At 41.7% G+C, this 12300-nt stretch overlaps 1 protein-coding gene across 1 annotated transcript in view; it reads left to right on the top strand.

The window, feature by feature from the left end:
* The window catches only part of Itih5 (inter-alpha-trypsin inhibitor heavy chain family member 5), a 93451-nt gene that overhangs the window by 38796 nt on the left and 42355 nt on the right, over positions 1-12300 (top strand). Inside the window, exons 6-7 of the mRNA XM_005354887.3 lie at positions 9625-9794; positions 10635-10751. Coding sequence (XP_005354944.1) covers positions 9625-9794; positions 10635-10751 — 287 coding nt within the window. The remainder of the gene's footprint in view (positions 1-9624; positions 9795-10634; positions 10752-12300) is intronic.

The following is a 12300-nucleotide window of genomic DNA, read 5'->3' on the forward strand; positions in this document are numbered from 1 at the left end:
TGTATTTATTTTTAGATTAGAAGACAAAGCGTGTGTCTTATCATGGCATCTTCACGCACATGTATTATTAGACTTCCTTCTGTTTTTGTCCCTTCCCTCTCCTCACACCCCTCTCTCCTGCTGGCTGGCTCCCTTCCATCGTCAAGCTAGGCTCCCTCTCTCCTTCCTCCCCACAAATATTCCATTACTCTCTGTATTTTCTGGCTATGTCAGGATGTCTTTCTTCTTCCTCAGGGTTCCCTCTTCAGTTCCATATCTTATATGCACAAACACACATGCAAACATGTATGATTTTAAATCTAGATTTTGCATGTAAGAAATGTCACGTAGATTAATTTTGCTGAGTCTGGCTTATTTCATTGAATAGTATGAGTTTTGCTTGTATTGCTCTTGAAGGATGCATTTGGCCTAAGCATTATTTTGTTAGGTACTACACAGAGAGTGCTGCCCATGGTGTAGTCTCATTCTGTTTTTATAACAACCTTGCTAGTCCATATCTTTTCATGCTTGTTTTCTTTATAAAGAAGCAAGCCTTATAGATGCTGTCTGAAAAACTTTTTTTTCCTGGGGGGGGGTGTCAGCACACGCATCTACTCACCCTAGATAGGGGACCCACAGCAGACCAAAGTATGGATACCACCAAGGTACAACTTGGTGGAGTCAATGAGTTTTATTGGGGTTATGGTCTTAGTTAGAGTTTCTATTGCTGTGAATAGACACTTTAACCACAACAACTCTTATAAAGAAAAATATTTAATTGAGATGGTGACTTACAGTTTCAGAGGTTTATTCCATTATCATCTTAGGGAGACATGATGCTGGAGAAGGAGTTGGTACACGTTGATATGGAGGTAACAGGAAGTAGACTGTCTCATTGGGTGCAGCTTGAGCATATACAAGACCTCAGAGCCTGCCCCCACAATGACACATTTCTTCCACAAGACCACACCTATTCAAACAACATGCATAATTGTGTATGCTCTACTTTTGTGCAGCTGGCTGTGGTGTGTGTGTGTGTGTGTGTGTGTGTGTGTGTGTGTGTGTGTGTAAGCATGAGTCATGAACTATACTGCACTTTTAGAATGATCACAGACCACAGCGTCCCTAGGTGGCAGGAGTCCCTCAGCTTTGTCACAGCATGTACAGAGCCAGTGTCACATAGGCACATGGTCTGTCACGTGCCTCACTATTAATTATGTAGCACATGCCAGCATTTGAAACAAAGCCTCTCCGGGGACATGGCTAGCTGGGATGAATGCTCTTCCAGATGTGCACTGAGGCATGTACTTCAAATGTGTGTGGGTTCAGGGGTCTCTATTCCGTCCTCTCTGTGTGGCTGTTCATTGCTATTTTCAGCCCAACTAGCTTGAGGATCACTTTGGAAGCAATCTCTGTCTTTATCTATGAGGGTGTTCCCAGGAAAAGTTTATCAGAGTAGGGAAGATCCACTCTGAATGTGGCAGTACTAGCTAGAGCTGGGGTCCTAGACTGAATGAAAAAGAGAAAGTCTGCGCATGAGCATTCTTCTCCCTCTGCTTCCTAAATCTGGACGATTACCTTTTTATTGTTGTGAAGAGACACCATGATCAAGACAACTTATAAAAGAAAGTATTTATTGAGGCTCACGGTTCCAGAGGGCTTGGCAAGAGCATGACCACAGACAGGCCGGTAGAGTGCTGGAGCAGGAACTAAGAGCTTACATCCCAATCCACAAATTAGAGGCAGGAAAGAGAACTTACCTCATAATGGCTTTTGAAACCTTAAAGGCACCCCTAATGGGACAGCTCTTCAGATGAGGCTAACCTCTGAATCTTTCCCAAATAGTCCAAGTATTGAAATACAGAAGCCTGTGGGGGCCATTCTGCATCCGCCGCAGTGACTTCATTCTCCTGACTCCCCAGCCCTGATTCATTGTACTCTCAAACTGTGAGATAAAGTAAAACCTTCTTCTCCTGAGTTGCTTTAGTGAAGTATTTTGTTACAGACATGAGAGAAATAACTAACACAACATGCTAACACGTTCATCTCATAAGCAGCCTTCTCCTTGGCTCGTAGCACTTAACCTCTTAGCAGGGTTCCTCCCCAGCCAGTTCTCCTTTTTCTGTTTTGTTTTTTTTCCTTGAGATAGATCTCACTTAGGAGCCAAAGTTGGTCTCAAACTCATGATCCTCCTTCATCAACCTCCGTAGTGTTGCGTTTACAGGCATGCACTGCTATGTCCATCTTATTTATTTTAATTGTGGTTTGATTTCGTACTATAAAAGTTACTTACCTTAAGGATGAAATTCATCGCATTTTAGTGTTTGCGTAGTTGCACAACCATCACCACAAACTAATTTTAGAATACTTGTAGCACTCCCTAAGATATCTATATCTATATGCAGTCTCCCGGTCACCACCCTAGCCCCAGGCACCCACTCATCTCTCCGTCCTCTGGATATCAGACAGATAATCTTCATAACTATACTGTCATCCTCATGCTTCGCAAAGGCTTGGAGTCATGACTTTGGGCTTCCCAGCAGAATTTAGGGGCATCAACTAGGTCAGGATTTTGACCAAAAGAAGCAGCTTTTAAATGAAGCAGCATTGTCTTGGGATGTCATGAAACCCTCACAATAATCTTTTTTTCTGTTTTGTTTTGTTTTTTTAAAATATTTATTTATTATGTATACAATATTCTGTCTGTGTGTATGCCTGCAGGCCAGAAGAGGGCACCAAACCCCATTACAGATGGTTGTGAGCCACCATGTGGTTGCTGGGAATTGAACTCAGGACCTTTGGAAGAGCAGACAATGCTCTTAACCCCTGAGCCATCTCTCCAGCCCCCCTCACAATAATCTTGACTTTAGATCTTAAAAAAAAAAACCGTCTGTTCACAATTTCGTGAATGCATACTCTAACTCTCATAATATCCCTTCCTTCTCTCTTTCTCCCATCCTGCTGAATCCCTTGTTTCCCCAACCTGCTGTTAGATCTTTTTAAAAGTATCTGTTGTTCACCTTCTTACCAGTAAGGTTTTTACTATGGGAATCAGGTCAGTTCAAAATTGCTTACATAACCTGTAGAAGTTGCCTCTTGCCATCCCAGCTTTGACTCAGCATCCCAGGCACTAGAGACAGAGAAGCGAAAGATCTGAGCTGAGCCTGTGTTTAGTTGTCTCAACCCCTCCGCCTCAAAACTTCCTATACTCTTTTGACTTCAATAATCCTGGAAACGGAGTAGCTTAAGTAGAAAGAAGAGAATTGCTAAATTACAGCTTCACCCCCCTTTGCACTGGAAGTAGAAGCTATGGACACATCTATCTGAGATTCAGAGACTCACTGTGGTGCAAGGTCTATGCTCTGACTTGAGACCAATACAGTGCCATATGTTTAGGAAGGCTGAATCAAACCTATTCCTCAACTTTTATGAATGTTCTTCTTTACAACTGACTTTATCTTTAGTTCAGGGCTCTTGAGAGTATATTTTCAGTCCTCTGTGATAGTGCCTGGCATGGAATGGATGCCCATGAAGTTTTTGTTCAATGAATTAAGAAAGAAAGGACTTTGTAATAAAGAGCCGTTAAGTTTTCAACAGTTTACTGCTTTGGTTTTGCCAGGTCTTGGGCCTATCTCTCCTTTTGTTATCATGGAGGGATTAGAGGGCAGACATATTAATTACCCATTTTGGTTCTAGAAGAAATTGGTTCAAAAAATTCTAAATTATATCTCTCTTTGCTAGGGCTACTGGGTGAAATCTTGATGCCTACTTACATTTTATTTGTGGGGAAGCCACAGATGCCATGCAACACTCTGGACATACTGAAAGCTATTGACGATCTGTCCAAAACTCAAGTAGAAGCGGACATCCTGTATTTTTATTTTCTAAATCCGGCAAGTGTCCGTTGCTAAAGGATAGTATTGTGACTCACCACAAAACCCCCTGTTCTATGTTCTTCCTCGGATCCGGCTGCTTTTCAGCAGCTGAAGGGCATAGCCCGATTTGGCTTTGGTGAGATCTCTGAACTTTTGCCAGGAAAGCAACTAATCGTTATGCGAAGCGTTTCGGTGTTGTTTAGCTCAGGGGTGACTCAGGTGTGAATCATTTGGCTCCAGAGTGAGCTTTGTTTTCCTTCTTCATCCTGGCATGGAAGCCCATGCCACTTTCCTTGTTCTGACTGGATTTCGGTTGGGGCCATCTGTGGATAGCATGCTAAGAGATGAATGTGTCACCAAAGCCTGGCGTTCCCTCTTTAGGTAGGGAGTGGGAACAGCCTGTTCTTCCTGTAGGACTTCACTTTGGTTTTTTGGTTTTTTTGATTCTTCTAGTGTGTGAGGTGGATGCCATTGTGTGAAGGAAGCCATCAGTCGCAGCTGTGGCTAAAGTCAGGCCGGCCTCTGCTGTGTCTGCCCACAGAGTTCCATAATCAGTGTCTCCAGTTGTCTCATGGAAACCACCTATGGATATGGCAATCTCCTTCATGTTAAGTGGTCAACATGTATGAGCTTTCTTCACACTCAATTATGGAAACTGAGAGTCAGTAAAATATTATTTAAGGGAGAAGAAACTTAAAGAAGCAGCGAAGAATGCAAACTTGTTAAGAAATTTGGGCAAACACCACTTAACTATAAAAAAAAGACCTCTTGAGTTCTAAAAATGTAAATTTTCATTATTCTTCTATGCTGTGCTATATGATGCTATTGTGCTTATATAATGCTTTCTCCAAAAAAAAAAAAAAAAACACACACCAACAATGTAAGTTACTTTTATCTAATTGCTGAGACCAATCAAGAAGCAGTGTAGGATTAAGGGCTTGTTCCAGCTTCCCGTTCAAGGGGCTCGGTTCATTGTGTGGGGAAGCCATGGAGATGGGAGGGTGAGGCGGATGGTCACATTGTATTTGCAGTAAGAACCAGAGAGCAGATCTTGGCTCTCTTCATCCTTTGTATTCAGTCTGAGCCTCCAGTTTGATGGATGGTGCTTCCCACGTTCAGGATGGGTCTTCTCACATCACTTAGCTCACTGTAGATGAGTCCTCACAGACAGGCCCAGAAGTGTGTCTCCTAGGGAACCCTCGGTCCTGGTAGGCTGACAATCAATAATAACCATCACATCAAACACGTGAGGAGAATCCTTTCCAATAGGAAAACTTTATTTAGTGAGAGATTTGTAAAAAGTAACCAGTTTCTTCTCATTGCCGCTGCTTAGTTTTTATTACAGTATACTCAGCTGATCTGCATGACTTTCGTCTTTACCATTAAATTATAGCTGCCCAATAAGTCACAGTATTTCTGACTGCCTGGAATTTAACTGAGTAGCTCAGCTGATGAATTTTTATAAACAAACCTAGGCCATCTAGCCTCTTTTCAGGGGAAATGAGCAGGCAGTGTTTGTTTGGAAATCCTTTTGTAGAAGGCACAGGTATTGGCAGCTTTGGGGTTGACAGTAGCCAAACCCAAAGCCCACAGGAAACAGAATCCAGGAAATCCCTCTGCTCATCAGCTCTCGGGGCTGTCGCTTCCAGCCAGTGTCCTTGAGCATGGTTCTTTGGCCCCTGTGCATTTTCCCATTTAGACACTTTATGTAGTAATTGGCTTCCTTCCCCCAGCATTTGTGGTTGTCTAAAAGAATATCTGTTTGTGACTAGCATCCGTGGTTTAGCATAAAGCCAGGACTGGAAGTTTGTGTCCTCTGAACCTCTCTCTAGATATAAAACAATATATAATATAGTATATATACCAACCAAATGCGTGTTTTGTTTTTAAAGGGTAGAATCAAACAGAGAAAATGAAATAGCATTTATAAACTTGAATTTCTTTAGCAGAAGTTCTGAATCTTCATTTCAGAAAAGCATATGATGCATTCATATGAGAATTCTGCACACCCTCTCAGGGGGCTCTCTAAGAAGCAGCTACCTTCATTGCACTTTATAAAATTATTCTTTATATAGACACTCTTACATTCCAGATCAATAATGTTCACAAGGACTTACCAGGCCAAGCTGTCATGGGTAAACAAACTGTGATTCCAAATGAAAACTAGCTGTTATAGAAAGATAATAGGTTTTTTGTTTCTCCTTTTAATTTGTATAGGAAATGACTCCAAAAGAGAGGGTCTGTGATGATTAAGCTTCATCACTCTCTTGACTGAATTTAGAGTCGCCAAGAGACTTGCCCCTGGGCATGTCTGTGAGGGGCTTCCAGAGTTGTTCCCCTGAGGACCAAAGGCTAAGCCCGCAGGGCGCAGGAGGCAGCACCATCCAATGGGCTGGGGTTGTGGAAATTAAAAGGAGAAAAGCAGAAAGCAAGTGATACAATGTGACCAGCTGCTCGGCCTCCTCTGCTGTGATTCCTACAAGGTGATGGACTGAACACTCACACTGAGTCAAAATGAAGCCTCTCTGCCCTAAGTTGCTGTATGAGGCATTTTTTCACACTATACTAGAAAACTAATGAATACACGGGCGATTATGTATTGAACAACTATTATGTGCCTGGATCCATGATCAACATGGTCCTAGCAATGATGCATGCTGGTGGGGCTCCAGTTTGCCAGACATAAAACTGAAACTGTGAGCCAGTCACGTAGGGTCTGTGAAACACAAGCGCTGACTTTCTTTGCTATCACATGGCTTCCACAGACAATACTGTTTCTTGCTTTTGAAGTCCAAGCTTTACACAGGAGGACAGCCTCATGGGAAAGCTGGTGGCCTGAGAGGAGTCCCTGGGTACAGGGAGCAGCTAGTACATTTTCTTGATGGCAGCTGACAAGATAACAGTGCCCTTAACTGGCAGTTGCCACACTTCACTCCTTCCCCTTAACCAATTGGGAAGAAAACAAAGAGGAAGAAAACAAACAAGGCCTCTTATTAGACAGGTGTGGCAGCGGTTTCCTTCTCCTGGTCAGCTTGCAAAGCCTTCCTTTCCGGGCTTCATTGTCTTTAGAACACGGGGAAGGGCCCTGCATACTCAGCTCACTGTGCTTATAAAGTACTGTGTGACAGTCAGCAGCGTGAGCTCTAATTCAGAGCAAGGAAACCTCAATAGTATTAAATAAGATTATTTTGCTTTGGGGTTTAGATGAGTAGCTGGAAGTCTATATTAATAGAATTATCAGATTTCCCTTTCTTTAATACAGAGGATTTTAATTTCCCCTTTCTTTTGTGTTTGCATGTGTAGGTGTGCACACCTGCCTTTGTGTGCAGGTTTGTGCATATGAAGGTCAGAGGTCAACTCCTCTGTTGCTATACACTTTTTTTTTTTTTTAAAGACAGCATTCCTCAGTGAACCTGGAACTCACAAATTGACTAGATTGGTTGGTCAGGGAACCCCATGAGCCCCATCTCTACACATCAGCACTGGAATTACAGACACTTATTATCATGCCCGTCTTTCTACACTGGTTAAAGATGGGCACTTGGGTTTTCATGCTGTGTCACCTTCCTAGCCCAGAGCACTGTCATTTTCTAGAGATATGGGCAAGTGGCTCAGGCCAGACTGTGAAAGAGTGTGCCCTGCAATCCTGACAACCTGAGTTTGATCCCTGGAGTCAAAGAGGGAAGGAGAGAGCTAACTCCTGAAAGTTGTACTCTGACCTCTGCATGCGTGTCCTGGCACACCTGTGCATGCCTGTACAGTAATAGTTTTTAAAAGGTACTGCTTTTGAGTTGCCCCCCATAGTGGTAGAAACCATGCTGGTAGAAAACCTTAGCTGTATGGCACTTAGTGGGCGGGAGCCAGCCTCAGGAATTTGGCTTCTTGGTGAAGAACCAAATAGAGAATTCACCCACTCTTTGGGCCTGTGAAATAAAGCATTTATACGAAATTCATGAATTTTCATCATGAATGAACACCAGAGGTCAACAGGCATCACAAATAATACACATCCTTTCTCGTGGTCTGTATCAAAGAACCTAGTCAAATAAATCAGAAGAAAGAAGTGATAGTCTTTAAATTCCCAGGACTTTCATTTTGTTATGAACGGATTAAGTTGGGGAACTTGTCAAAAGACATTTTGAGAGAGATCTGGAGCAAGATAAAGTGGCTGCATGCTGGTAGTATAAAGATAATACATTGGATTATTGCAGAATATTAGAATAACTTACATACTGCAAAGGCCACAGCTATGATCTGTATATATGGTATGAGGTCTGGGTGAAAGGCATATCCCTTATTTTCCACTGTGAGAAACCAGAGTCACATACAGGACTTGTTAAAGTTCTCTCCAGAGTTTCTGATTGAGAATTTCTGGGAAGGGCCTGAGAACTGACATTTCTAGAAGGTTCTGAGGCGTTGCTAATGCTACTCTTCTGAGGCTGAGGCCTGCTTGGTGCACTGTAGATGACTCTTCAGCCTTTGCTTGGACCCTAGTAAAGTGAGGGGTGACCACTGATAGTCTTTGATGTAACTTATAAGGCATGGCAAGTGATTCCCAGTAACTCTTAGCCCCATCTCAATTCTGCCGGTTGTAACATCTGTGAATCCCTCCCCCTGGTTCCCATATAAGTGGCTCCGCAAGCGCATTTACTCTGAGGAAAAGAACAGAGAAGGGTTCACTTGCCCAAACTATGTTCCTTGCCACAGAGTGTCTTCAAATCATTCTACTCTCCCACACCCATGTTTAAATTAAAACAAGAAAATAAAGGACATAAAACTTATGCATAAGTATTGATACATACACTTTCACACATTTACACTAAGTACACCCATATTGCTATGTATCAAACAGGATACTTCCCACTGAAGTTTCTTTTGTATTCTTTCTAACTTAGTACCTGTCCTCCCAAAGGAGCACTCACCCTACTTCACTTGTCTCTGGATAAGTTGCATTTGACTTTGAACTCTATGTAAGTGAAGAATAGAGAATATATTCTCCACCCTCTGACACTCTCCCTCAACAAGACTGTCAGCATCACTTGTAGATTCTTTCATTGTGACAGTCATGTGTCATCCTAAGTGTGACATGTCCATGATGCCATATTGAATTCCTCCTACTTTGCAGATGCTTAAGTTTGGTAATAACATTGCTTAGTATGATGCTTAGCACAAGCTAGGATGGTGATAAGTAAGTACATCACATCACTGGATCTTCTCAAGGGCATGACATCGGTACTCCTATTAACATATTTTACAGATGGCTTGGTAACCTATGCAAGGACTCTCACCCAGTGCAAAGGAAATAAGTATCCTAACACAAGTTCTTCTGTGATGCTAATATTGTTGATCTGATAGGAGCCAGAATCATCCAGGAGGCAAACCAATCCTCCGTGCCTGTGAAGGACTATCTAGATTAGCTTTATTGGGGTAGAAAAGATGACCCTCACTATGTGTGGCATTGTTTTATGGGATGGGGTCCTGGATTGGATTAAAAGAAGCAAATGAGATGAACAGGCATTCATCTCTCTGTTTTCTGATCTTGGCTGCAATGTGACCAGTTTCCACTCCATTATGGCTTATCTACTCAAACGATGGGCCCAAATAAACCCTTTCTGCCTTGAGAAATTGACAGACGTTCTTAGAAGATACCAGCTCTTCAAATGTCCAATAGATTGAAGTCTAACGTCCTGTGTCTATGCAAAATGGTAATTCTCTTCAGGAAAAGGCTTTATAATTTCAGCTATTTGTTGTGTTTATATCTTACTTATAGGTGACACGGGTCCTCCCCCTTCTACAGTCATCAACCAAAATGAAACTTTTGCCAAAGTTATTTTTAAGCCGACTGTGGTCCAACAAGCTAAGATTGCCCAGAATGGCATTTTGGGAGATTTCATCATTCGATATGATGTCAAGAGAGAACAGAGCGTTGGTGACATCCAGGTAATGGCTTCCATGATGCCGCCATGTGTGGAGCATGATCCTTTCTGTTCAGTTCAGAACTATGGATTCCAACACTTACCTGAAGGTGAAAGATCTTTCCGGTTCTTGGTAAAACGGTTTAAACCCCAAATATGTCTTCAAAGAGACTAGTGGTACTCCCTTGCTGGCTGCCAAAGGTACCTATTTCGTGCTTCAGTAACCTGGACAGCAAATGAAATCTATAATATAATTTTCCCTGTGGTGTTTTAGATGAGGTTAGAATTTTAGCACCTCTTCAGCTTTAATTAAAAGAGACTGTTCCGGAGCTTATTTCCCTTCAGGTTGTATTGCTGCAGAGACAAGGTGAGAATATAAAACTATGTGGATGTGCGCAGAGAATGCAGACAACCTTGACACCTCCCTGTGTAGGATGCTTAGTAAAAACCGATAATGAAAGAAGCAGGGTTCTCAAGAAGCAAGGTCAGAAAAAGATGCATAATTAAAGTCGGTGGTTTGTCATGGTCTATGTGTCTATACCCGTGTATATATTTATATTATTTTCAAGGTAATGCAGATTCAGCCCAGGGTCTACATATCCTCGGCAAGTGCTCTGTCACTGAGTTTCATGATGAGTAAATTTAAAAGAGTTGATTCTACTTTATTATATTAGTTAACACTAGTTCCCTTGGAGGAATCGAGACTGTAGATAATTTTCTTCTTGGTGTGGAAGCCTAGACTCTCTGTCTCATGCCATCTTTGAGTTTCATGCTATCTTTGTGTTCTACAAGTTCTAACGACTGTTCTCATAATTTTCTTACTTATTCTGAATCCTACTTCCATTACTCTATTTTCCTCCACCAGGTTCTGAATGGTTACTTTGTGCACTACTTTGCTCCCAAAGACCTCCCTCCTCTACCCAAGAATGTGGTTTTCGTGCTTGACATCAGTGCCTCCATGGTGGGAGCTAAACTCCAGCAGGTGAGTGAGTGCTGCCTGCCCATTGCTTGCTCAAGTTTCTGACTGGGACGGTGATCTGCCTTGTGAATGACATTCAGCTGATGCCAGATGTCTGTTTTACCGTGCAGCTGTTCCTCCTTACAGACATCCTTAGACTGTGAGTCTAAGGTAGATTCTATGGAAGAAAGCAGAAGGACAGGCTAGAGGGAACAAGGGAGGACAAAGCGAGTTTTATAGGAACACAGTGAGAGTTCACTCAACAGTGTTGTCGGCTGACCATGGTGAGGTACACTGGAATGCAAATACTTAGGAGACTGAGGCAGAAGGAACACAAAGTCAAGACTAGCCTGGGGTACACAGCAAGTGTCAGGACAATCTGGGCTACATAGCGACACCTGGCTCAAAACAAGGCTAAATGAAACAACAAAACAGAGCAGTACCACATCAACAAAAACATGTCCAGTGGGGATTCCTTGGCCAACAGTGAAACAGAACCCTTAGCAGTCCCTTTGGCATACCCATAGAACAAAGAATCCAGGTCTCAATAATTCAGAAGTGGTTCTGACAAAATCTGCAGCCCGTTCCCACAGCTCCAAGTGCAGAGGGGTCACCAGAGGACATTTGCATTGTTGGCTGACTTCGATTGTTGCTGTTGAAAGACACTAAAATTTTAACTTTTGTTCTCTTTGGGGGCATTATTTATTGGTGTCTGATTTTGTGATTTTCTCTTTCATATTTGTTTCTGTAATTTTAGAATGATGGTTTCTTATTTATTCTTCCTTAGAGGTTTTCTTTTCATACTTTATGAAATTGTGGATTCATGGATGTGATGTTAGCTTTCATCGACAACTGGTCTTTATCTAGACTTGCCTGGGAAGGGAGCCATGGTCAGAGCTGATCTAGATGGATGAGGTTTCCCTGTAGGCATCTCTCATGGAGTCTTTATTATGCTAACTGAGGTGAGAAGACTCCCCACTATGGGCAGCATCATTCCCTAGGGGAGTCTGAACCATCTCAGAGTGAAGAAAGGAATTTGAACACTTAATGTGCATTTATTCCTAGAAAGACTATATTGTTTAATAATAATAATAATAATAATAATAATAATAATAATAATAATAATAATAATAATGGTAAACCTGTTCCAGATACACTAAAGGGCTAAGTAAAGATAATAAGTGAACCACATTCAAAGCTATAAAAAGATTTATTATTAACTGGTTTTATAGCAAAGAGCAAGTTTTTAAAGATTAAAAATAGAAGATGAAAATGACTACAAAAACAGTTATTTCAGGTAAAAGAAAATTGTAAACTTCTGTTGTAAATTAAAAACAAAAACAATAAATGACTGGAAAGCTGTATTCAGGAAAAAGACAAGTGTTTACCATCCATAGTCAATGAACTATTGCAGATCAATAAGAAATAAACCTTCATAAGAAGGTGAAGAAATGATGTGAGGCAATCCCTGAAAAAATCATGAAGAATCTGGAAAAGAGAGGCAACCACATTAGCAATTTAAAGAAGAGCTATTGACAGGGTCATGGGTGCTTGAAGCTTAGCATTCATTAAG

This window comes from Microtus ochrogaster, chromosome 16, assembly GCF_000317375.1.
Source record: "Microtus ochrogaster isolate Prairie Vole_2 chromosome 16, MicOch1.0, whole genome shotgun sequence".
Classification (NCBI taxonomy): Eukaryota; Metazoa; Chordata; class Mammalia; order Rodentia; family Cricetidae; genus Microtus; species Microtus ochrogaster.